At 47.3% G+C, this 27766-nt stretch overlaps 1 protein-coding gene across 1 annotated transcript in view; it reads right to left on the bottom strand.

Annotated features, from left to right (window-relative positions):
- Positions 1–8692: 8692 nt before the first annotated feature.
- The window catches only part of LOC119440465 (uncharacterized), a 109195-nt gene continuing 90121 nt past the window's right edge, over positions 8693–27766 (bottom strand). The window contains exons 4-5 of the mRNA XM_049662930.1: positions 13554–15235; positions 8693–9216 (exon numbers count right to left, since the gene is read on the bottom strand). Of these exons, the coding sequence (XP_049518887.1) occupies positions 8803–9216; positions 13554–15235 (2096 nt within the window). The 3' untranslated portion in view covers positions 8693–8802. The remainder of the gene's footprint in view (positions 9217–13553; positions 15236–27766) is intronic.

Below are 27766 nucleotides of genomic sequence, written 5' to 3' on the forward strand. Positions count from 1 at the left end.
CAACGCTTACTTTCGTGATCTTGATATCTTTCATAACTCCTTGTCATCGGTCTTTTCCGAGCTTTGCCTTGTGTTATAATTTTATGCATTGTTCAAGTGCCCTTCTCCTCCTTTTTCTTTTGTATTTACTTTGCGCTTTGTTCTCGGTACTCTCTTCTTTTCTCAATTTTTATTTTTAATCATTTATTTTTTAATGATATTCCCCTGCAGTGTTTTGTTTTTGGATTGTAATGTATGTGTGCGCCAGCACTCAGACCTTAGGGTTGTTCCTGGGCACGTTAAGTAAACATGATTGATTGATTGATTGATTGATTGATTATTATTATTATTATTATTTGAAATGTAGAAACAGTACGGTGTGGGTTTGAATCTGTTCCACAGAAAGTTTTCCTTTAGTACACTCTCACTTCCCGTTACCTTATTCTTTCAACATTTGAATTAAAAACATTCACTAAGTTCCCTTATACTTTCCCTGGCTTCATTGTCTGATGCCCTCATATGGCTGCAAGTAATATATACAGGGTTTTCAGTGAACACTTTCAAAAATTCTTAAAGGTTGCCTCTGGCAGATAGCACAATTGTAGTTTATGAGCTCGTCTATCGTCTACTCGAAGAGGCGGACATTACTTGCACATGAAATTGAACGGCATATATATATATATATATATATATATATATATATATATATACTCGAAAGGCTTTGGGGACGTTCGCCAAACCAGCCTTCTGATAGGTGCGCGAACCTCCAAGCCCTCGCTATATATATATATATATATATATATATATATATATATATATATATATATATATATATCCTGTTAAGCTCATAGGCTTTGACCCATTTGATAGTGTCCACAGCAACACCAAGCCCGTATATATATATATATATATATATATATATATATATATATATATATATATATATATATATATACGAGCTTGGCGCTGCCGTAGAGACTATCAAATGGGTCAAAGCCTATTTGCATAACAGGGAGCAATTTGAAGAAATATCCGGATTGCGGTCACACGCATTGCCTGTTACGTCCGGAGTACCAGAGGGTTCGGTCCTGGGACCCATTTTATTCCTGCTATATATCAACGATATCGCAGAAGCTGTTCACGGATGACTGTGAGTTATTTACTCATGTAAAAAGTGTTGCTGACCATTTCTTCCTCAATGATGCTTTGTGTGCTGTTGGCGAGTGGTGGGAAAAACGGGATATGAAAAGTAATTTCGACAAGACTACATGTATGTCAGTATCAAATAAGAAAATGCCACTGGCGTTTACATATGAAATAAAAAAAAGAAATGAAGTGATCTAGTCAGATAAAATATCTCGGTGTTACAATTACTTCGAATCTAACCTGGAACAAGCATGTTGAAAATATTTGTGGTTCGGCTAAACGTAAGCTGGGTGTTCTGAGGCGAAAGTTAAGAGATGCCACGCCTGGAACAAAGCTGGTGGCTAATAAAGCAGTTGTGCGCCCAACCCTAGAATATGCTACTATAACCTGGAATTCACATAGCCAAAAGCTAGTTGATGAGCTAGAACGAATCCAACGAATGGCAGCCACGTTTCGTGCTACCAGAGGACGCAATCAGTGACCGCGTTACTCCAGAGCTAACCGTCAGAAGCTGTCTACACACAGACAAATCGCACGCTTGAAGTTCCTATACCAACACTAAACATAGATTCTAGCTTGTACTTGTACCCTCCAGCTCGAGTGTCACCGCGTATCAATCACCCATATGCTATTTTACCCTATACCACAAGAATGGTTGTATTCAAGTTTTCCTTTCTGCCTTGTACTATTATCGACTGGAACAAGCTCGATTCCAGTGTATTTGTTGATTGTGAATCAGATGAATTTTTTCAGCGACATTTGGAGCTGATTCGTACAAAGTATTGTACATAATGTCCTTTCCCACCCCTGTAGCAGCCCGCGAAGGCTTACAGTATTATAAATAAAGAAATATATCGATCCCGTCGGTTCTTTGTATTCTTCTTGCACACCGCATAGCGAGGGCTTGGAGGTTCGCGCACCTATCAGAAGGCTGGTTTGGCGAACGTCCCCAAAGCCTTTCGAGTTTTTCCCAGCTCTGAAAGCAATTTAGTGGTGAAATAGAACGTCGGTTCTCTCATTCATTATGTGTTCCAGACTGCCATGTCTGCGACAATCCGCACTTCGAGAAGTCAAATAAGTTTTTGTGACCCTCGGAGAAGAAGAAGTAGTTTAATGAGTTGAAAATGTAGAGAGGTCGGCCGGAAAAGGGAACATCTGGCCTGATGCTCTACGTAAGGGAAATTGTGCACAACTGTTGCCAACACCAAAGTGCGCGAGTCCACAGCTACATTTTCTAAGACTCCTTGTCCCCTTCTGCCCCCCGTTCCCTTCTCCCTCCCAAAAAATAAAGACAAGCAAAACAAGAAACTAATTTTCCAGACTTTTCCTTGCTCACCGCGTTCGTTTCCAAATAGGTTACGGAGAGACACCTTGGACGGGCCTCTCCCGAATCTCAGCTTACCAAACAACGCTACTAGGCGCACGGTGACGAGGCGGCGTTGAAAATAAGGCGTCCGCAAGGGGATTATTCCTGACTTCACGCGAATCCCGCCATCTTCCAGCGGGCTACAGCTCCAACGTGAAAAGCTCGTGCCGGTGTCAGCGCAGTAGTCTCGCAGGACCGTTTGCCCATGGGACTACCCGACGACGCGGCGTCGACAGGTTTTTTTGTATACTCCGGGGGCAGGGAATCAGCAGTGCCGCGACAATATATATATAGGCAGGTAGCGAAATAAGGCGTTGCAACAGTGCGCAGTGCGCGCGAACTTTAAAACAGGAGAAAGAAAGGGGAGAGAACGGATGGAATATCGGCCGCTGCCTGACAGGCGCCATATTACGCTGCTTCACGCTGACAATTAAAGGATCTTAACGTTCAAAGATCTGCAATGGTGACATAACTTCAAAAGCTTTCCCCATGACTACGTTATTTCGACCTGCTGATTCAAGAGTTTACGTAATTTTGGATGAAAGCAAGAAAAAGAACGAAGCTACAGAAAACAAATCAGCAGACCGACGTATGCTAAGGAAAAGCTTTTAGTTCTGTCATCACAACGTTTTGAATTCCTTGTTTTCGTATAGTAGACTGAGAGCTAAACAACATGCTGTTCTTGTTATTCCTCTAGTACTCAGAATATATTCATTTAAAATAATATTTTCTGCCTTTAATCGTTTCATAATTACTACTAGTATTACTACTACAACTACTATGCCTCCCCCCGATTTTTTTCTTATTGTTTAATAGAACAATAAGCGACTTCTTGGCCGATCCGCTGTTGCAGATGTAGATGTAGATCCTTGGGATATACTGGCATGTTGTGAGTATGTGCTAACGTTTCGGATCATCATCTTTATCGTCACCATCAACATGCAATATATTTAACGCATTACTAATAAGCAATGAAAATTTTGCGAAGTACATTTCTTGTTTAAGCAGCAAGCGTCGGAAACGAGGGCGCATATTTGCAAAACTTCTGTAACGTAAGAGCTTCATAAGTTTACCCTTGTTGTGGAGATCATGTTTTTACCCCATACATCGCTGTCACGACTGATGGAACTCCTAACGCAGACTAATGCGACAGTTCTGTTACATAAGATATGAAAATCGACCCGCGGTTCCTTGGTAAATGAAGGTAATCTTTCCTGTACCGCAAAGTTGTCAGGAGGCCCACACTACCTGTATATCAACGGAGCTCGAGAAAATCAAATTAACGGACCTAGAGCAAGCCGAAAATTCGCCTTAAAATGGGATCTTCACTGCAACCTACTTTCGCGTGCGTGCACCAGGGCGCCGGCAAGAGATTCTGTACGTAGAGGCAGAGAAATGGGACACTGAGAAATCAGCAGGGAGTGCACTACCATTCTCGAAATTAGGGCCGGTTTATCATCATTATTTCTCGCACGCATGTTGCATGCACTCATTTACAAATGACAAATTTCCAAGACAGGCGCGCAGGAGTTTCCCGCCCAGGGAAGCGGAGACAAGCAACGTACAAAACGGCTAGCTGAGTAGCTCTCAAGGAATAATGAATCGCACACGAACGGTGCATATGATCCGTGTGCCGGATGGAATGGAATACAAGAAGTAAGAGCGGGGAAAGAGTGCTGCAACTCAAACGGCACGAGGTAAACGCATGTTAAATCTGGCACGTCGCCCAGGGCTAACATCAGACCAGAAGGCTACCCGATAATTTAGAACCAGCGACAAGCGCGAACTTGCATATTTGGGGAGGTGAGCTCCCCATGCGACCATATCACTTACTGGAAACCATCCGTTCTGTACCAGCGAGTGCCACGGATTGACTCGGAAGTACTCTTTTAATGCAAGGAAAGACACTCAAAGACGTCTACAACATGTCATAGGTGCGCGGAGGCGCAAAGAAGGTGGCGCAAAGAATGAACTTATGTTGCTGCGCGGTCCGACAGAGGACGCTTAAACTTCGCCTTTAAGAATGGAACGCGATAGCATTCAAAGATCTCTCACTGCTACTAACACTTCCCGCCAACCGCAGCAGCTTATGTCACCACAATGTTTACCTGGAAACGCTGGCGGCGAACGCTATGCACAAAGGTGAGCTTTCTGGTTCTTTTTTTTAACACGAAAGTGTTTTATGCCGGGGTCCACCAAGACTTCACTGACGTATTTCCGTCACGGAAATACGTCAGCTTACAATGTACACGAACATAATACAAAGAAAGAAACCAGAAGAAAAGGTTCCACAAACATGCAAAATCTGGAAATCGAACCCACGACCTCTCGGTCCGCGACGATAGATCGCCGAGCGTTTAACCCATTGCGCCACAAACGCATTTGCAGAGAGCTACACAGACGCGCCTTATATATCTAACACTCCTCCGTGTACCCGCGCTCTTGCTCGGGGCGGTGCCGCCGCCTAAGAGAAGTACTGCATTATGACACTAACGCGCACCGACAGTGAACGCTTCGGTGGTCTCAGCACTACGACGCCTCGATGCCAGCATTTGAAGGGACGCTGGCATCAAGAAGCACTACCAACGCCAGGTGGCGTTCACCGTACTCAGCACAGCGGAGCGTGGCCTCCGCAATTAGCTCTGAAAATGTTTCTGAAGTTGATCGCGGAGGCTGCAATTACGACGCGCTGTACGCGCTGATTTGACTCGGTGACGATTCAGTTACGTGCTTTGTCTTGCGCGTTGTATTAGTGTGTCAGTTACGTGCTTCGTCTTTCGCGTTGTGCTAGCGTGTGCAGCGTAGTGCAGCTTCCATATGCACGACGGTTGCTCATGGTCATCGACGTTGGTAGTCGTGATGGAGGAGACGTGCCACCAGGCGTCAGCGTGGGTGCATCAACGCCTAAGGGCGCTTTAGCCACAAAACACCAATACACATTATATATCAATGTGCAATAAACATTACACTACTTCTGTGAAGACACGTTTCACTTTCGTGTTCTATACCGATTCCTATATAAGAGGAATCAACCACATTTTTTTTCTTGATTTCCCCCGAACGGCGGGTGCCGCCGCTGCCACCGATGCGCGGAGGCGACCACCATCTGGATGGTGTTGCAAGGAACCCAGTGGGGCGCGCCGCTGCCACTAAGATAGACCTCAAACGGCAACTGTAAAAGGGTTCGTGTTTGAGTTTCCGCATAGAAGAATTAAGTTTTTTCGTATATTGAAATTACAATCTGACGCTATCCTGTCTGCAGGTTGTGTGTAAGTCCTACTCGCCGAATTTTCTGACTCATTTTACTTTGAGAGATTGGGTTAGTTCAGTAGCGCCGGTGCGCCACGCGGAGGGCCTGCGTGGTTCTGGATACGTGGTTCGGGATCACCTTTCTCTAACGCACAACGCCGCCGAAGCCGACACTGACGCCGACACCGGATTTTCTGCGACACGGGCCCTTAACGCTTTCGCGTTAAAATGCTGCTGCCAAACGAACATGTGAAACCACAAATTACCGCGCTGCTCCAGTGACTGTCCCGGCGCTATTACTCCTTGTAGCCGCTGTTGGAATCCAGCTAGGTCACTGGCCGTAGCGCTTAATTGATGTCTGTACCTGTTAAGGTGTTTCGTCTCAGCAAAATTGAAAAGCATTGTCTGATAATTATTTATTATTATCGATTCTTATTGCTGCTGCTTTCTATATCCGAATACCATTTGGAATATTCCATCCAATTGTTGGCCAGTCTCCCAGTGTGTATGATCCCAATTTTTACTTGATAGCAAAAATACTACCTTGCAACTATGCGAAATATAGGGTTTAAAATATAGGGTTTCAAATATAGGGAATACCTTTCAAAAACTATTTTATCGCTTTTAACGTATACTTCGCGCTGTCAATCTGCCACAATAGGTGCGATACAAATTTTTACTTGATGATAGCAACTAGATAGGTAGACAGATAAACTTTATTAGAAAATATTCAGTTTTGTGTTGCCCCGAAGGGGCATCGCTACACTACCACGGAACTACCATGAATGTAAGCGATTTATAGAGTTTCATATAGGGAATACTCATCAACTATTCTATGGCTTGTAACGGATACTTCATACCGTGGAACTCTGCAATATATACTATTTTATACAGGAAGTATCCTTCATTAAGGCTTACTTCATGTCATAATTGAATCGAATAGAAAAGTCTCGGTTTCGACAAAAAGGTGAAGCATCGATTGAGACAGAAAATTAGTGCGCAGCTATACGAAGTAACGATAGTCGTGTTGGCCGCATAAACTTGTGAACATTCGCTTAGTAACAAAATTAACAAGCATGGTGTCACACGCCCACAAGCAAGCTTGAACACATCTTACTCGATGACCACGTGCACTCGAGTGGACGCACTCGCTGTCAAAACACTGAAGTGAAAAATCCCAGCAGCAGCACCGAACGAATTGGCATTCGTGATGTCTCTCGCTTCAACGCGAACTAAGCGGCGAGAACACAGCACACACAAAGCTATCAGCACTCCGCGCATTATGTACGCCATAGCAGATCGCTTTCAAGATAGGCCCCGCGCCATAAGTAGCCGCCGCCGGTGTAGAACGCCCTCCGCTCCCTCCCCCCCCCCCCCCGCTACCTTGCACGCTACAGAAGACTGCACAATCACCCCCCCCCCCCCCCCCATTTGCCTCCCTTACACGCGCGAGATTGAGCCACCATCGTCGACTCACCCTCGCATGCTCTCACGCGCGCATGCAGCATACGGCGCGCGGCAACGATTTTATCGACTTTATGCAGACATTATGCAGAACATCACGGCGACGCCGACGAAGATTGCAGAAATTCGCCTGGAGTGTCCATGTAATTGTTATCGCAATAATATTCATATGAGCAGACTCCTGCTGCCCTATGTGGGTGGCCCTCCTTATTCCAGGAAACAATCCTGGCCCCGTCCACAGTCGAAGCTGGCCCTCGGGGTCCTGACATGTCAGCAGAGCCTCCACTGGTCTTCTGATGGTTACTGTACTTCTGGGGTCTTCAGTTGTTTGTGGACCCCCAAAATGCGAATTGAACAACAGCGGCGAATCTGTCCGTATAACTGTTGCAAGGGGCTGGGCGAGCTGCCTCAGGTCTGTCAGATGCACAGGCTTAAGGCGTCTTCTTTGCAACTTGCCATATATTTAGCTGCACTGGAAACTAAGCCATTGTCATCAGACGTGAACAGACGGCAGCGGGATAGAAGCTTTAAGTAATAGCGCTGAGACGTCACGCAAAAGCCTTCGAGAATTAGCAACAGAGGTCGAAAGTTTGTTGCACCAGTGAAACGAGCTTATACACCAATATGCGTGATGTACAGTGTACATACACATAGACAAGCAGATATTTAATGGCTACAGCCTTGACATCAATAGCACTTTTTCGTTTTCTTTTTTTTTTTTCATGGGTTCCAACGACGCCATTTAGAAGTCGGCGCTCTATGCGAAACGTATAATAACTGTTCGTTTGAGCACCATCCATGTCCAGTTTACGTTCACGTGTCGAACCGCAGCCAAGTCATTTATGACAAACCGTGCTGAGAAAGCCACGTCCATATTACACATACGGCTTATGTACACCAAATTTACGAGGCATTAACGCCCTGCTACTTGGAGGGCAAAAGTGCACAACAAAATCACATTTCACTAGCAGAAAGTCCCAGAACTAGCGAGAACCATCCGCGGATCCGCAGTCGCTGACGAAGTTGAAGGACAAAAACGGTAGCAAGGAATATACACACTAACAATTCTACTATACTGCATCCACATGTAAACAACAAATGCTCTTCAACCCATATGTGTCCGATAAAAGCTTTCCAAATACAAAATTCACTGTACGGTAGCACAATCACAAAACGGCGTTGTAATTATATGTTCAGTTGACTTATATGCAATCATCTCACAGCAAATTAGTTCATTACTCGCATAAACGAAAAAAAGGAAGCAAAATAAGGCTTTGGCATGGGTCAATATGGTGTGCGAGCGGATCCAGTCTCTTAAAAACGACGGCTCTAAACGCGATGGCCACGAGTGTCGTATATTCACAAGCAAAGCACAAGTATGCGTTGCCGCGAAGGACCACATCGTCTGGGGCGCGGCTACTGGAGGTGCAGTAGAAGGGAACATCCGGTGCCGGAACCATGCCGACGTTCTGCGTGGAGGTGCAGTCGCGAACTCACACAGCTTCTGCCGACACTATGTTCCCAAGACCGCACGCATCCAGCCGTGTGCTTGGTCGTACACACACGAACAGCGAACTCTGCAGTGGCATGAGGATACGTCACGCCAGCGCGCACGCCGGCGCCGTCTGCGAGCATTCGAACGCCTCGACGAACTCGGGCATGTTGAGCAGGGGCAGCAGGCATGAGACCCGCGCGGGCACTGCAGGGGGCCTTAGGTTCACGAACGCCGGCTCGAGGCTGTGACGCTCCTCCGCCGTGTCATGCTGAGGCCTGCACGACAGCAGGCAGAAGCGGCGAAAGAAGGTCCGCTGAGCGGCGCGCCAGAAGGTGTCCCAGTTGGCCGCACGCCGCTCGGCCGCGTACGAGGCGCTCAAAGCCGCGTAGGCGGTGCGCGCTCCCTGCAGCCAAAAGTAGTACTCGGGCGCCCGATTGTCCTGTGGCCGCTCCAGAGAGATGTTCATAGCGCCGCGCGCCAGGGAGTCCACGCACTGGTCGTATCGTAGGAATGCCACCTGCGTGCACGCGCAAGTCCGATGCCAAACACTTGAGCTTTACACGGTGATGGGCGGAATGCCTCGTAGCGCTGGCAGCAGTGTGTCATCATCATCATCAGCAGCAGCAGCAGCAGCAGCAGCAGCAGCAGCAGCAGCAGCAGCAGCAGCAGCAGCAGCAGCAGCAGCAGCAGCAGCAGCAGCAGCAGCAGCAGCAGCAGCAGCAGCAGCAGCAGCAGCAGCAGCAGCAGGCAGCAGCAGCAGCAGCAGCAGCAGCAGCAGCAGCAGCAGCAGCAGCAGCAGCAGCAGCAGCAGCAGCAGCAGCAGCAGCAGCAGCAGCAGCAGCAGCAGCAGCAGCAGCAGCAGCAGCAGCAGCAGCAGCAGCAGCAGCAGCAGCAGCAGCAGCAGCAGCAGCAGCAGCAGCAGCAGCCTATTTTATGTCCACTGCAGGACGAAGGCATCTCCCTGCGATCTCCAATTACTCCTGTCTTGCGCTAGCGTATTCCAACTTGCGCCTGCGAATGTCCTAACTTCATCATCCCATCTGGTTTTCTGCCGACCACGTCTGCGATTTCCTTCTCTTGGTATCCATTCTGTAACCCTAATGGTCCACCGGTTATCCATCCTACGCATTACATGGCCTGCCCAGCTCCATTTATTCCACTTAATGTCAACTAGAATATCGGCTATCCCCGTTTTTTCTCTGATCCACATCGCTCTCTTCCTGTCTCTTAACGTTAGTCCTAAGATTTTTCGTTCCATCGCTCTTTGTGCGGTCCTTAACTTGATCTCGAGTTTCTTTGTTAACCTCCAAGTTTCTGCCCCATATGTTAGCACCGGTAGAATGCAATGATTGTACACTTTTCTTTTCAACGACAGTGGTAAGCTCCCAGTCAGGATTTGGCAATGCCTGCCGTATGCAATCCAACCCAATTTTATTCTTCTGTAAATTTCTTTCTCGCGATCAGGGTCCCCTGCGAATAACTGACCTTCGTTCAAAAAGGTGCGTCATGAGATTTGTTAAAAATAAAATTGAGAGGGTCAAGGTTCCGAACCTGCGCCGTGGGTTATCATGGACCACGTAGCAGAAGGCTCCCGATTAATCTTGATCCCCTGGAGTTCTTTAAACGGGCACCTAATCGGCTGTATTTGAGCTTCTTTGCATTCTGCCCCCGTCGGAATGCGGCCGCCACGGCCGGCATCGAATCTACGGCCTCGTGATTAGCCGCGCAACGCCCTAGCCACTGAGTTACCGCAGAGGGTGTAAGTTTCGTTCTACGTAGTCAGTTACAACGCCTAACTCAACATGGCTAAGTCGTTTGCCCTGGCAGTATCGTTGGCCTTAAGTGGAGATGGCAAGGCAAACGCTGAATTCATGTCGTAGTAAAATGAACTGTATGGACAGCCGGCGCCATGATATTTGTCGCTTAACCTCTGGACTGCGAAAGGTAGCCTTGCATACGAGCGAAAGCAACAGTGGATAACGCGCAGCAGCGCGGTCATTAGACGAATTCACATGCTAGCGATTCAAAAATGCGCGCAACTTTTACAGGGCCACTCCGATTCAGTATGTTCAGCCATACAACACAGCATTTGTGTACCCTCGCGGTGTAGTGTGCGTGTGAGAGATTGCCCGCAAGAGGGAAGAGGCCAAATTCCTCCCACATTATACAGCATGCATAGGGTTCATCTCTCAGTACACTTGCCAAGAGAGCAGGGGCGGAATTCACAAAGCTTTTTATTCGTAAGTATTCCTCATCGTTGGTCAGTCGCCTTCACTATATTACTATGCCCATAATCAGAATTGGAATGTCTACAGGTCGGCGATCAAGCAAAATCCAACTTGCATATTTTGCACGTCTTAAACGCTATCATCCCATGCTTCAACAATGACTCTCTCAGCTGGCTACGCATACGGAACGGGGATCATTTCGTGGCGAGAAAAAGAGTTTGAAGAGGAGTAGGATGGTCCCGAGGGAGCGGCAGCATTTCAACGGCTATGTTCACAATCCACCATCTCTACTAGCTTAATCTGTAAATAAACACAGTCATCTGTAACAATACTATGCCCAGAATCATAATTGGCTAGAGCATTTTTTTTCTTACAAACAATTGTGTCGCAAAGATCTTTTTGTGAATACGAGCCTAGGAACGGTTACACTGCACCATAAACTGCATCCCTTTCAGCCGCGGTGCCCACGTCTAGGGACACGAGTTCTTTTGCGATGTCCAGCAGTGGACAATGAGCTGCAGGTCAGTTGATCTTTAACAATGTTACTTTACCACTTAATAGAACTTAACCACTGTTACTCCCATTGATTTCAGACTACAGAGACTGATACACACAAGCACGTTACTAAAGACACTACCATTTTGGACTGAATGTTCTACGCGCACGTTTTTCGTTACGCCTGCAGTCAACCATTAATTTGTATATGTGGTTGGGGCGATCATTCAATACTTCTTGCGAAAAATAAATGCGAAATTACTGATCATACGTAAGCCGGATTTTTATCCCTTGCTGGATGAAGCTTTAGATTCTTGCGAAAAAATTAAACGAGCGTTTGTTTAGGCCAGATATGCCTAAACCAACGTTACTCTTATGAGGAAAGAAATGGTTGCGACTTTATGATGTGCATCATATATGGTACATCATGCGCTTACGGTTATATTTCCCGACCATGCAAAACGGCATTTGAGTTCTAGAAAAAAGGACCAAAATATCAGAACTATTGAAAAAAAAGAAAAACTTCACACAATTGTTAAAAGTGGAGCGATATGTCTCACAGCTCCATTCAGCACAATTGTCGTTGAAATTTGATGACGTCATACTTTATTCACAAATCGATAGCTTCAATATCAAGGCTGGATAATTTAAAGACCTAGGTCTCATGTTCATTTTTACTTGCCTTATTCCTTAGTAGTTTGACGCAAGCCGCAAGAAAACCTCCTTCTTCTCTGAGGCTGTTGCTCTTAAAATATGGCCGGCCTCACGCTAACTTCATCGTAAAAACGGCTGGACTGATAATTTTCTTACCCATTCAACACGAATAATGGTGCTAAAAAAGATCACTAACATACTCTGACACCAAATGTGTTCTTTCTCGAGGAACCAAGTTTCTACTCTCATCAACAAAACAACTTGTAACTAACTACATGCTGTATATAGTGTGTCCCATGTAACTTGAGCCCAACATTAAAAATATGTAAATGCCAGTAACTGGACATAAGAAAGGTAATGCTGTTTGCCGTCGCTTGGAGATACTAAAATAATTTCTTGCATTCTGCCTAATTACCTAATTAGTCTCAATTATTCAACTTCTGAAATGTTATGAGATTAACAATGTCAATGACAAAATTGTAGAGCAACATGAAAAACTCCCGATGAAGCATTCTGTTGCTCAATACGTGCAAGATAAAAGTTTTTCCAAGCATGAAAGAAGCCCGCGAATACACGCAAAATTTCCGTGCCACTGGCCGCTCGAGGCACTTTTTGATGTTGCTCAACAATTTTCTCATTGACGCTTTTCATATAATTATAATATTTGAGAAGATTCACTATGCAGTTAGACGGAATGCAAAAAATAATCTATCTTCAAGCGACGGCAAACAGCATTACCTTGTTTCTGTCCAGCTACATGGGATTTGCATATTTTTAAAATTTGCATGTAAGTGCTTGCAAACACAGAATTGTCATTTTGTACTTGGATTGTTATTGTAAAAAATCTTAAAATAACCTGTTTATCACCGAAACATTTGCCGGAATTCTAGTGAGCTGCGCAGCCAAACATTGTTAGAGAAAAAATCACTCAATAAATATTTCCAGTGCTAAAGTCGCCATGGCTATATAGACAGGACAGATTTAGGGTGAACTTGTAGGAGTTTCTTCTCGATTTTGTTATGTTAAAACGAGTTGTTCTATGCGTCTCACATATGATCCGACTTGTACACGTAATTCTTGACAGAAGTGGTACATGCAGGAGCTCCTGTTGAAGACTACCTTTACAGTGCGCTGCTGTATGTGCAGGTCGCCGCAGCCCGTGGTTGTCTATTACTAGGTCGATTGTCTAATCCTCTAACCAAAATATCCTTGCGGTGGCAAGGGAGCCAAGGTGTCCACAGAAATGATCACCGAAGGCGCGTTATCAGCGTTAGACGGCGCCAATGGGGTCTGAAACACACAGTTACCGTGCCTGAGGCGAATGGCCAGTTGTCGTACGCTGCCCTGTATAATCAACCACGAAAACCGGGGAATTCCCGTGTTTACGTCCCCTATGAGCTGATTTTGCTAGGGCTTTGTCCCATCGAGCGCCACGTTAATTTTGACTGTAGCACAGAGGTCAACGCGAACCGCTCACCTGTTCCTGACTCGTCCACAAGGACGGCATTCTGTTTGGCACTGCAGCCCGCAGTAGCTCCCGCGCCATTAGCATGCCCAGAGTGCCGAGGGCGAACTCGAGCGGCACGTCCTCCGGGTACAAGATGGGCTCGCGCCGCACAGCCTCTGGAACCCTCAGCGAGTTGGAGACCACGTCATACACCACACGGCTCTCGAAGAAAAGGAAGTCGTCGCTGCCGTACTCGTCGGTGCCGACCCGCAGTAGTGGCGGATCCTCCAAGAAGCGGTTCTGGCGCGCCCTTCGGAGGTCCATGAAGAGGCCGGGAAATTCGCTTGGCGCCGACGACGCACTCAGACCGCTAACGCCAGTGTCTTCGCTCGCTGGCGCATTGGACATTGCCGCAGCGAAGCTCCGAAGAGACACGCCCCCTAGCGTGACCTTGGCGTTGCGTTTGATGAGGTCGCCCATCCAGGGGGAGCTCTCGGCATCCTGCAGCACGGAGGAGAGCACGCGCTCGAACACAGCGCGTGCCATGGTCTCGTGGGCGCGGATAAATTTGGAAGCTACCACTCCCTTGGTGCCACTCAGCGCGCTCCAGGTAGCGCGCAAGCATGTCCTAACGGCGCCGTCCGGACCCTCGGCGCTTCGGCGGCGCAGGTAGTCAAAGCGCATCGCTTCCATGAGCAGTTGGACGTATACGTACACCACGCCTTTGTCCTTGCGGCTTCCGAAGTAGGCGAGCAGCTTCGTGATGGCATCTACGTTGGTCACGATTACTCGAGAATGCTTTCCTAGACGGGACGTCACCGGCAGAGCCATGTTTATCGCCGCCTGCCATTGGTCACTGCTGATAAGCCTGTTCAGTGACTCGAAGACCGAGATGGTGTAGCTCTGCTCGTTTATCGGCGCGACCATGAGAGGACGGACGTAAGCGTCTATATCCGCGATGTCGGAGGCGTTCAAGGAGCGACGTGGTTCATTCTTGGGCAGCATCTCGGAGACAGCACTCAGCAAGGTTTTGAGGTAGAGGTGTAGCTCGGCCGACGAGTTCTCGCAGCACTTTTGGGCGAGCGAGATGCCGCAGCCAATCCTAAGTCTCACGGCTGCCTTCGGCATGCGCACGAGTCGGATATCCAGCAGCGTGCGTACTCCGTGCACCAAGGAAAGGTTGACCACGCGTCCGATGACCTCGGGAAAGGTGGACAGGGCGAGCAAGTCGATGTATTGCTTGAAGGGCCGAAGCATGTCGGACAGCTGCAGGTTTCGCGCGCCAATAAACCGGTTGCAGAGCTGGTAGAACTGCGCCAGGCTAAACAGGCGGGGCGACACGCGGTTCGGCTCGTCGACCTCGCTCAGGCTGCTGTTTAGGTCTCGCAGCAGGTCGCGGGCCGCTCTCTCAACGTAGCCGGCGTCGTAGTGGCTGAGCCACCGGCGGCATACGTGGCCGTAGAAGTCGTGGCACGGATCGATGGACACATCGATGAGGCGCTCCAGGTCCCCTGCGGCGCGCTTGCAGCCCAACGTGGAGCAGGCGTCCAAGTAGTGCGCCCTCTCTTGGCGCAGCACGAAGAAGAGCAGCACCCCTCCGGCTGAGATGAGCACGCATAGGAAGCCAACCACGAACAGTGCCACCATCTGACGGCGGTGCTCGATCAGGGACGCAGTCACGTGGGAGATCTCGCGTATGGTGGTGGCTCCGACTGCAAACCATCCAAAGCGGGTGTTACTTGAGGAAACACTTAAATTGACGCAGTTTTTATCATTTTATGCGACTCGCTCAATTCACGCGAAAGATCCACTCGCACCGTTGCAACACCTGTAGCATTGTCCCCAAAGTACGCAGTCTATCTCTGCAGTTCTGAGTAGCTTTTAGAGCGTCAGCTATTATGGGCACATTCTAATAACTGTTTTGGTTCGCGCTGTTGTCCGCCGCCGCCGCGTGACCGCTAACGCCCAAAATGCGAAAAAAAGTTCCCGGTCTCCGCCGGGATCGAGCCCAGGCCCGCTGCGCGGGAGTCGGATACTTCACCACTGAGCCACGCAAGCGTTGCTATCAGTGTCAGAAAAAGGCCCTATAAATGCGCCCTAGGCAGACGCGCAGGCACAGACGGCCTGAGCCTCCGCCAGTACGATGGCGCCATCTAGTTAATGCGCCTGCAAAAGCCGCGTGCACAGGCGCAGACGACGAGATACGATTCAGACGAGGCGCGCAATAAACGCGATCCTGATGCGAGATGTGCGCTACGTATTCTCGGTACCTCTTCGGTACACGTTATGGCGTGTCCTCGCAAGGTACGAACCGCTGCTGAAGAAGTGAAACGTAGAGCTACGTGCGCGGCTACAAACAAGCATCATCGGGTTCAGCAGACTGCTGTGCAGATAGCATTACCACGGCCGCTGGATAAAAAAAAGGTGCGGCCTGCCGCTTCGGGCGCGCTGCTATGGGAGCGAACGTGACGGCCGTAGTTGCATTGTCGGCCGCTTGGCTGTGCCGAACGGCGCTAGCTGAGGGGGATGGAACGCTTCAGCTTGCACGCTCGACGACGTTCCAAGCGCGTTCTTGACGCATTTGCTATGCCGATGCCAGACAATACTTTTTAACGTTGAGACAACAGACCCCGGCGTGTGGCGCCGCGGCGGATCACACCGTTTTCGATGCACGCGGCAGGCCGCACTTTTTTTTTATCCAGCGGCCGTGGCATTACAAACCGCAGCTCACAGTGGAGCACTTACCACTGCAATGAATCCGGTGGCACCATGCAACTTTATAGATTATAGTACGTTGCCAACACCATTGCTAAACAAGATGCTTAGGTGGAGCAATTCCAGGCAAGGAATGGAAGACTAACCGCACCTGCTGCAACACCACATATCGCACCTTATAGTTTACAGTTAGTAATCTATAATGTCGTAAGGGACAGTCATATACTTTGCAGTAGTCATCAAGACTATGTGCAGAGCACCATTTGTCCGTGACAGTTGCCTGAACTGTGAATGATGACGAACCCCGCGCAAGTTTAGCACACTAACTACACTCGAGAACTAGGACAGGCAGTTAGCCGGCCTCAGAACTGGGACAGGCAGGTTAGCACCCTGAACCTAGGACTGCGGCCCGAGGCTACTACCTGCAGTGGCGACCTGTGTCGCCGATAAATGAAGAGTGGTCGAGCGAACACAGCAGCAAATTCCCCTTGATTCAAACGTACCCATGCTTATACCTGTATCCACAGCGCAACACTAGTACTACCAGTGGCAGTGATCACCAAACGAAAACCAAAACCAAATATACAACTTATTCCCTTCCTCAAAAAAAGAACAAAAAAGACAGAGTACATTGATTAGTAGTACAGTAAGTTAGTAAGTTGGTGCACCTACACCAAATTCTATGTACGGTAACATCGAGTTTGTGCTATACACATAGCTATACACAAATGCAAGAAAAAAAACTCATTTGAAATTCAAATACTTGCGAGAAGTTAACCAGGTTCTTATTCACAACAGCACCATGTCGCAACCTGCACTTGGTAGCCATAGCGATCTGGGGGTCGTCTACGTGTTTTTAGCTGTACCCTACGTTGTGGCACGGCTGCTTTAGGAGAACCACTGGCTACTGGAATCAGTTCGGGCTCACTGCAAGTGGCAGGTGGCAATGGCGACTGCTGTATATATACAGCTGCAGCTGAAGTTCCTGTGGTTGCTTTCAGAATAGGTTCCTCACTAGTGGGCGGAGACATGCCTTCGATCATTAGCTGTACCGTTTCTTTCGCCCCGTGTAAGGCAACAAAGGCTAGTGGCATTTTCGACAAATTCGACGCATTCAACGTTTGTCCGTCATCATGGCGTAAAAAGGATGGTCACTCCTTGCTGACGACTTTTCTTGCGCAACTGAATTCCAGGTCACCTTTAAAGGCAATTGTGTTTTTTTTTACTCTGACAAGGTCGCCAACATCCACTCTGGTTTCTCTCTGGGCCCTCCGAGCGTCCGTGTATTGTCTGCTCTACTGTTGCTTTTGCTTCACCCACTCACGTAGGTGGCGGAGCTCCGAACCAGTGTCAGCAAAGGATATGGCTGACGGGTGCCCGACCACATCCAGCCGAGTTCTTGGTAACCGTCCGTGCAGAAGGGCCGGGGCACTTGCAGTTGGGGTGCGCGGCGTATAACGTTAAATGCCCAAATATTCTGGTATACCGCCTGGCGCAAGGGACGCTGCTCGAGTGTAGCCACTTCAACGAAGCCTTGGTTGAACCGCTCTGTTAAACCGCTCGACTTGACCGTTCGCCTGCGGGTAGTACACAGACGAATGTATCAAGCGGATACCGCAGTCTTGCAGGGAAGCTTCGAACTCCCGAGATGAAAACTGTGGTCCGTTATCGCATAGAGTTTCATCCAGGTAGCCTTCGCGCTGACTGACACCAAGAAGCTTGTTACTGTGCGGGTTGTAGTATCGCTGCAGAAGTTTACTTCGGGCCACTTAGAATAGTTATCTATAAGCGTAGTTGCATGTCTGTAATCGTGTGATGCTCTCTCAAAAGGGCCGACAATGCCCATGCCGAGCTTCAGCCAAGTCTGGTCTGGAAATGGGACCGACTTCAGTGGTGCAACCGTCACCTTGGTGCTTTTGTCTGCTGCTTGGCATATGCTGCACATCTGGATCGCTAAGTCGACCTGATGGTCCATGGCTGGCCACCAGTATTTTTCTCGCAGCCGCGTTTTCGTTCGCACCACTCCGGAATGAGCCTCGTGAGCAGTGGTAATTACCTGAAGCGTAAGTGATGTGGGAACCACAAGCCGTTCGCCACTCAACATCAAGTTGTCCACCACTGAAAGTTCGTCCCGTACTTTGAAGAAGGATTGAAGTTCGTTCGGCAAATATTTGTGGGCTGGCCACTACGACTGTATATATGCCTTGCTTTGTTGCAGCGCACTGTCATTCGACTGGGCATGTTCAAACTGTTCTCTGGTAACACGAGAAAGGATTAGCAACTCTGACACCATTTCTAACAAAGTTTCTTCTTCCTGCTAAGATGACACGCGGAGACGCCTCCGCTACTTGATTTTTCGACTCCTTACGATACTTGGCTGTATAGTTTTACCATAATAAGCGCTCTGCCAATGAAGCTACCCTCATGGGACGCCTTACTGGTCCTTGAGTTGAAAGCAATCTTACCAAAGCTTGGTGGTCAGTCAGCAGCGTAAAATGGTGCCCCCACTGGTACGCGTGCCACCTCTCGCATGCTCAAACACATGCAACGCTTCACGTTCTCCTACTGAATATTTCCGCTCTGCTGGTGAAAGAACTCGAGACGCGAAGGTGACAGTGTGTAGTTCCCGTCCATGCACCTGCTGTATAACCGCTCCAAACCCGCACTAGGAAGCGTCAGTGGAAACGACAACTGGAAGAGATGCATCGAACATTCGCAGTATGGTGCTCGACGCAAGTGCCTCCTTGACCTTTCTAAGACTGGCGTCTACCTCGTTAGACCAAACGAATGACGGCCCTTTTCTCAGAAGAGAATGAATTGGCTCGAAAATGTGGGCAAAGTTGGGAATGAACGTCGCGTAGTATTCTACCAGTCCAGGCGCCGGAGTGTCCTGAATGGAGACGACCTTTTCCCTCAGCATAAAAATACCGCTCGCTGTTACCCTGTGGCCCAAAAACGCAAGTTCCTGCATATTAAAGACACATTTCCGGTTCAGTTTCAGTCTTGCCTCTCTAACGCGCCTCAGTACTGCGGCAAGGTTCGTTATGTGCTCCTGCCTGCTCTTCCCGTAGACAGTAATATTGTTACGGCGTGTGTAGAATGCGTTTATTTCAGGGAGCCGTAGGGCAAGTGGGTGCCGGTACTGCTCGTCATCATTCTCTTCCTCGCTGCTCTCCTAATGTTGTTGTTGCCGCTGATGCTGCTGCTCCACTACCTTTGACGCACTGTAACAATATCAACATAGAAAAGTACGCCGCTACATCACTCTAGAATTTTTGACATCATACTCTGAAATGCTGAGGGTGCGGAAGCTATCCCGAAACACACTCGCTTGAAACGAAACAGGCCCTCGTGGGTTATAAATGCAAATAAATCGCGGCTCTCGGGAAGCAAGACCTGGTGGTAAGTGGATGCGAGGACTAGCTTCGACAAATGTGTTGCCCCCACTAGACTATGACATAGCTCTTCTGTATGAGTAAGGGGAAAACTGTCTTCAACGACGGCTTTGTTTGCCTGTGCAAGGTCTAGGCACAGACGATTACCTCCCTCATTCTTTTTATCCACCACAATGGGGGACTCTGGTTCCGATGCCTCCACGCGCTCTATCCGGCGAAGTTCTTCCGAGACCACTGGTCGCAGTGAGAGCGGAAGGTGCGTAAGCTTTGATGCAACTGGTTGCACAATGGATCGCGTTGTGACACGGTGAACACAACCTTTCGCGAGGCCAAGCCCTGGATCAAAGATAGTTCGAAACCCTTGAACTAATTCCGTAGGGAGGTTAATGGGCTGCTGGGTGTCTGTCTGGTCAGAGAACTGCTCCTATCGAGCATTAGTAGTTAGCGCTGTCGTTTCAAGACACCGCATTGACGAGCCATCAATCTGTAGAGCAAGCGACTTGATGGCGTCAACGCCCAAGAGGGAGGTGCCTTGTTCCACGACATACAAAAGAAGGCAGGTTGTGCAATCCTTCTATGTGACGTCAGCGAAGAAACAGCCAGGGCCTGGAATTGGTCTCTCTGAACAGTCTACTAGCCTAACTCTAGGGGCAGAAAGCGCATTCCTCCTAAATTCTGCCTAAAAAGAGCATGAGCTAGAATGGAAACTGATTATCCCGAATCTACGAGGAAAGTTATATCCGTACGACCAATTAAAAGGGAATTGTAGGGCAAGCGGACGTCGTCACAGCCAAAATGCTCAAAACTACCTCGCTGTATGAATTTTCGCTTTCTACCTCATGAACCAGTGCAAGGTCTCGTTGGTTGCAAACAGAGCGGAAGGGACCCATGATACCGCAACGATGACAACACTTGTCTTTAGCAGCACAGTGAAATGAGGCATGCAGCGTTGTGCTGGGATGAACCGCAGCGGCAACAGCGTGACTGGTGGCTGCTTGAACACTTCGAACTGCCGTCTGAATATGGTGCGCGCGTTGGCGTATTTTCCCGAGTCTTTTGGCGCTGAACATCTGCATGAGCAAATTCTTGGAGATCGTTGGTTGCCTGCTCAAACTGCGTTGCTATGATTACAGCTTTAGTGAACGAGAGAGAGGACCCTTCCAGAAGAAACCGCTCACGCAAGCTCCGAGACGATACACCCGCGAATCTTCCTGGGAATGAAACGAGCACGTAGCAGAAAGCTCGCGCAATGCGGTAACGTACTCGTCAATTGCTTCACCAGGTTGCTGAACGCGCCCACCGAAACGGTGCCGCTCGGCCACAACATTGCTAGCTGTCGTGAAATGAGCACGCAGAGCTGCTAGTGCGATGTCATACGACAATGCTTCAGGCCGTGTGTCCGCAATGCTCTTGCTATTTGCTGATACCTTATCAGTAGCAGTTTGCTCACCGGGCTTAGCGCTGTCTGAAGATGGAAGCGGCAGGGTGTAAAATACGCGCTAGCCTTCTACGCCGATACTGTGCCGTAGTAGGGGTTTGCGACGATCCATCGTGCAGTCTGAGGCAGCCGAAGCGCGCAAAAAAGTTCTCGAAGATGCGGAGCCATTGCGGCCACGCAACAGCAGGACGGCGAGGCGCAGGCAGAAACGGACGCGGCGGGGCTAGCCCCGAAACGCTCATGATGCATAAAAGCCGTTGGTAAAAATAACGCCCTCCCCTCCCCCCCTACCCCCCCCCCCCCAAATAAACCGACTAACCCTTGTCGCCAATGTCGCCAATGTAGCGGCGACGTGGGTCACCGATAAATGAAGAGTGGTCGAGCAAACAACTCACCCACAAATTCCCCTATATTCAAATGTATGCATGCTTATATACACAGGGCGACACACGTACCACCAGTGGCTATGATCGTCAAACCAACACCAACACCAAATATACAACACTACCATTCTCAACATAGCAGACAGGTCTCATAAAACATGACTGGCAAACAAGCATATATGGGACCTGCTCATCATTCATAAGGTAAGCGACGCCCAAAGCTAGCGTGGAACGTTCATATCCCTGGTTACCGCCCGTAAAGCTTCATTAGCGAGACAAGTTTGTCCATGGTTACCTTAAAGCCGGCCAGGATTTAACGGCAGCTAGCGGTATTGTACCCTATATTCTATCAAGATTGGAGCAACTATCAAAATGGCAGGGGTTTACCATCCTACCTCACCATTGAAGCTAAAAGAACGCAGTTTATTTTTCGTGATATTTCAAGCCCATACATTCTCGACTTTATGTTTGGCCAGGGGCGATTGCTTCTCGCTTCGAAAAGAGCTGCTATACAATCATCATGACTAGAGGCCGGATCTTTAGGCATTTAAAAAGCGCGTTTTAGGCGCCAAAAATAGGCATACAAAACAACGTTTTAGGCCTCCAACGTCGTAAATATAGGCACAATAAATGTTTACATAAATGCAAATAATTTCAAACGAAGACGTGCGTGGCCTATATCTACGATAGGAAAACAAGAAATGTTATTGTCTATGATGGCACAAAGGCGCGAACAGTTGAACATAGCCGTGCAATTGTCCTAAATAAACTGCTGGACTAATGACGATCAATTGGCTTCATTCAATAAACACACTGCTCATATTCATGTTCAATGGCCACTGTACTCGAGCGTCGCATATAGTGAAACAGGCATAAAAAAGTATACTTGAAAGCTGGGAATACTGATTAGGAAAACCGATACTTCATGTCTGCCTGACGCAATTAAATTAAGACAACAAAAACAGACAAATAACAAATGCAAGAGACACTACGACTTAAGAAATTAGCATGTTCTTACATGAGGACTGTTAGGTAAAACTCTTGGCAATTTTCTCATATACAATGACATTATCCGAATTGTACAGGCCAGACGTCCCAACACTGCCAAATACACTTCCGCCCATTTGAAGTGCACGTGTTTGAAGAAATATGTTTGGAGAGCACGCGGAACGTAGTCGAAGAATCACTGTGAAGACTGTGGAAACAATAGCAAACTACCACAATCTCCAGATTTCCTGATTCAAAATTGTGCCTCGTCACTGAGAATGATCTTGTACGCTGAGAAGGAACGCCCGACGGCGGTGAACACCTTAAAAAGTTAATTATAAGCAAAACGAAAGCCGCGTGCACATCACATTTTTCTTTCTTCTTTTGCTCTTCCCTCTCCTTTCCCCTGACGGCTTTCCGCGGTTTCGCATTTGCCAACCGTCCGCGCAATGTCAGCGCGTCGGCGTATGCTGGCCGGTGCGTCTCATTTCAATGCTGCTAGCAGTTGTTTTCCGGGAGTTGGTTGAACTAAATGACTAGTTTGAACCCCATAGAGTTCCGAACAGTTAATGGTGCCCGGTAACATGAATAACGGTCTCTAACTGTACTCGAAAGCGAAACTTGGGTCTAAATAGTGTTCATATGGGCGCCGATGTTTAAAATAGGCATTTATAGGCATTTAGGCACAAACGCCAAAATAGGCATTTATAGGCACTATGAAAAACACTATAAGAGCCCTTCTTAACCTCTTAATTCATGCTCATATATCAAAGTGGGGCGATAGGAGCGCAAGGAACAAAAAAGGTATTTGCCTAAAATCCGGTCTCTAATCATGACAATAGCGATACGCGTACAATGTCACCAAGACTAACATTCGTGAGTATATCTGTGTCCAGACCACGTTACATCTTGAGCGTATGCATGCTGCAAATCTACATGTTTAAGCGCGTGGCATACTGCTTAGCTCTCGCGGTAGTGGTGCCACTCTTCACAAGAAAAATTCAGCACCTTTGATGGACGTTTGTATGTGCCATGAGTATTAATGCATGCCCGTGCGTGGGTCACCAAGCAGCACATATGTACCTCAAAACTAGCGGTAACTGTGTGAGTAGACATTACGAAAAGGAAGTGACAGTCTTAACACATTTAAGCAAAACGAATCAGCTTACGGAAGGATCCAAATCTAACATGCAGTTCTCATTTCACACATAAGTACAGCATATGCGTGCAGCACTAACCTACTGCGAAAATGTATGTGTCATGAACCCTCCCCATTTCTTTGTTATTGAGAAATTAAGCATGCATCATTCAATTCACGACAACCTTGCTGACAGCGCGGCATAAGTGTGATAAAATTAGACGGTGATTGTGGTGCCTTGCGGTACGCAAGCGAATCACGTGAAATAGGCAAAGATTACACGCTGGAACATTCGGGCTCATCTTTTTCTTGCTGAAAAAGATTTTTCCCGGACAAATGTGCCTCCGGTATCTGCCACGATGGTTGCAATCGAGAAATAAGTATGCAATTCTGATACTATACTGTACAGGCGCACTGAAACGGTAGATGGAGAATCTCCTCTTCAAATTTTGCTGCAGCTACACGAAACAATGCGCAGGCTGTTAATGCGTACTCACATCGAACGGAAGACTTGCGTCGGGTCGTAGCGCTTTCAATATCATCCGTAACCTGCGTATGAAAATGTACACCGCATTAGTTCTTGCCGTTGCCAGACGGGAAGGTTAATGAAAGACGAGCACATTGAACAATGTGCTCATTCATTGTGATAGTGCAATAGTTCATTTCCTCATATGAATTATCAGTATAAATTCAAACGCGAACAAGTCCGAAACTACTGCAGTGCGTAATTCCGTTTCAAGGCAAACCTGCATTTGGAATGGTTGCTTCATTCACTCTGAAACGTACAGTTGGGACTAGGTTATATACTTAGAATCTGGCTACAGAGCGGTCACACGTCGCATTTTCTTGCAATTACTCGTAAGACACACTCTGATCAGTGATTTCTTGTTCGTGTTTCAATTTAGGCGGATGATCCATCAACCCTTCCGACAATACATTTTGCTCTAATAGTAAGCAACGCTCTCCACTCTGAAGCAAAGTTCCGTCTTTCCATACCTACACAGTTGAAGAGAACGCTTCCATGCACACTGCCTCTTCAAAGTTTTTGTGCAATTTTCCTCATGGCACGCTCTCTTTCACACGCTTTACCGGGACATGATAAGTCATTACTATAGAAGAATCATACAGCAAAGCTGTAAAAGCAATATTAAACATTTGCGCAGATCCAACGCGTATGCTGGAATCTACGTGATGCGAAGCTTTCGTGACACGGTAAACTAAACGCTACAAAACTAACTGAGATGCGCTCAACCGTACTTTTGTCCTCCTATGGAACGTATAGACGAGGTTATAATTTTAAAGTTTTACGGATTTTTTAAAACTTGCCTGAGGCAGATAGAATATATTTGTCATTCAGCAGGAATATTCGAAGAGGCGGACAATACTAGTACGAAAAAACTAAAACATATTCTACAGTTTTTTTTTTTTGCGAAATACTGCAGGCCCATGCGGGCCCAAGCAGGAGGGGTAAAATGACAAAAAATAATCATACAAGCTTTCACAAGAAAACAAACAAAACGCTCACATCTCTGTTGCGAAATTAACAGATAAAAATAATCCGATCTGTTGAGTCAGTGCTGCTTACCAATGATAATGGTAGTGCGTTCTAATCTTCAGTAGTACGGGGGGAAAATATGACAGCGTTAGTTCTTCCTTGATAGGGAGATAAAGATTCGGAGTGGTGATGTTTGGCTAGTATTGTAGTTAATAAGCGCGCATATGGAGCAGGATGGATCGAGAGCAAATTATTCTTGAGGAGAAAAAGAAGTTTAAGCCTTAGTATTTTCCGCCGCAGTTGTAATGTTTCTATACCACGATTGTGCATGATAGTTGTTAGGGATACGGTACATAGAAAAATAAACCTATAGCTGCTTTCACCTGTATCATTTCTAGTGCATTAATATTGGGAATTGTGCGGATCCCAGAGGGTGCATGTGTATTTCATTTTAGACCTTATGAGTGATCCGTATGCATGAAGCTGTTTCCAGGGGCGCTTGTCTTAGTTTATTACGCAAAATACAGAGTTTCTGAAATGAGGCTGCACATACATTAGATAAATGAGAATTCCAACTTAGGATGTCAGTTATTGTCACACATTTACTTCTTCTATTATGCATTTACTTCTACGAGAGGATGAGTAGGATGACTATAGAGAAACATCCACCTTTGTCTTCTGTTAGTAATCTGCATGTGCACTGTTTTTTCTTCATCCAGCTTCATGTCCCATTGTTTACACCTTAACTGTTATGAAGGTAAGCATTCAAAAGTTCCTGGTCATCTCGGCAAACACTATCCTGAAACAAAATGCAGTCGTCTGCATATAAACGAATTTGTACTGGCTCAAAAATAGAAGAATATCGCTAATAAAAATAAAAATGATTTAAAAAAAAAACTTACCAAAACGAGTTAAATATCGTCCGACTTATTTCGTTTACGGCACATTTTGCAATTTACCCATTATAGCCGGTGAGTTTGCCATATGCATCCACTTGAAATGAGCTCATAGATGACACCAGTATTGAGATATTTCCCAAAGTGTGGAAAGAAATAGATGGGCGTTCAGGTTACTTTTGTGCTTGAATGCATTAAATAACGCTTTAATAAAAACGTAAGTGGTGTTATTTTTACGGCGAGTTTGATGGCGCTTATCTCCAAACTGGTGTTATTCTGGAAATTATTTCCAAGTGGATACGCCTTGCAAACTTGCAAATATGAACCGTAATAATAAAATTAGAAGTTCATCGCCAATTTTTGTTCATTATTTGAAGGTGTTTCGATTTCTCGTGCAAGAAATGTCCGCATCTTTGAATAATTCAGCTCAAGGACTAGAATTATGTTAATTGCAACGGCCGATCTTTAAAAAATCCTGAAAGCTTATTAAAAGATCGCCCTTATAAACAAGTGCAGTACTTTTGAACCCTTATAATGTTCATATTTGTGGCACCGAACGGGTCACAACAATAATGTAATAGAATATTTTCGCGCAGCAACCGTTCACAAGCTACGCGAAAATTCAACCAGCAGTTCAAATGCACACCGCGAGACATCGACGCCGTGATGTCACGAGGATGAAAATGAAGCTTGATATCTGTCGAGAGACAGAGTGGTAAAGAGAGCTTGTACAGAAAGCATGGTGCAAGATATATGCTCTTTAGGTGAGGACACTCGCGACACGCGATCGACCAGATAAAGTAGCAATGGCGCGCGCCGATCGGCCCGGTGACGGCAACGGATAGCTATCGGCGGTACGACGCAACTTCACGACAGAAAAGGTTTTTATTGGTTTAATCTCCCGTTATTATAGTAACAAGCGCTTCGCGTGAAATCCGAAGTGATTGAGTGATGCGCGAAAGTAGGTCACCGGGGTTGGGGGAGAGCGTGGGGGAGAGGGCATGCACGCGCTCCTGGTCCGCACAAGCTCTCGCCTGCGTTCTAACTGAAGTTGAGTCGTTCCGTCGATAGGTATCCGTTGCCGTCACCGGGCCGATAGACACGCGCCGTTTCTACTTTATCTAGTCGATCGCGTCTCGCAAGCAAGCCTAGAAATGTCTCCACGTAAAGAGTAAATATCTTACACCGTGGCAGAAAGCAGTGCGACGCGTAAGGCGGCACCAAGGTTGACTATTCGGTCGATTTATTTCTGCGTCCGCGGCTTAATGAAAGCTGGCACGCGCGGACCTACTCTCGCGCACAGTTGCTATGCAACGCGGCGTAGCCGCAAATCGTCTCAAAGAGCTACTTGCCGCTGGAACGAAAGAAGCATGCGTGAACGAGGTGGTGTCTAAAACATGGCGGATATATGGCCTGTTCCCGGCTCTGCGATTGCTTCAAGTGCAAACAATCCTCAGAAGCATCGCCTCGGTTAGTCCGAGGAAGCGGTCGCTGGGCTCTGAATTTGGATAACACCAATTGTATCCAAATGGCTAGAACATCGGGCTGTTTTCCTCAGAGCGCGAGGTTTCATTCTACCTTGGGAACGTAAAATGCGCTTCTAATGTGCGAGATATTCTGCATAATATCTCGCACATTACGGTGCACATGTCCCAAACAAGTTGCACCGTGAAGTGACGGTGCAAAGTCTGGAAGAGTTTGTAAAAAAGATTCTCGTTAAAATGTGCTTTCTGCATCTCGCGCTCGGACAAATAGCCCACAGCGCCAGCCTCACCGCAGGCGATTCCGATGCCAAC

Source organism: Dermacentor silvarum, chromosome 2, assembly GCF_013339745.2.
Source record: "Dermacentor silvarum isolate Dsil-2018 chromosome 2, BIME_Dsil_1.4, whole genome shotgun sequence".
Lineage (NCBI taxonomy): Eukaryota > Metazoa > Arthropoda > Arachnida > Ixodida > Ixodidae > Dermacentor > Dermacentor silvarum.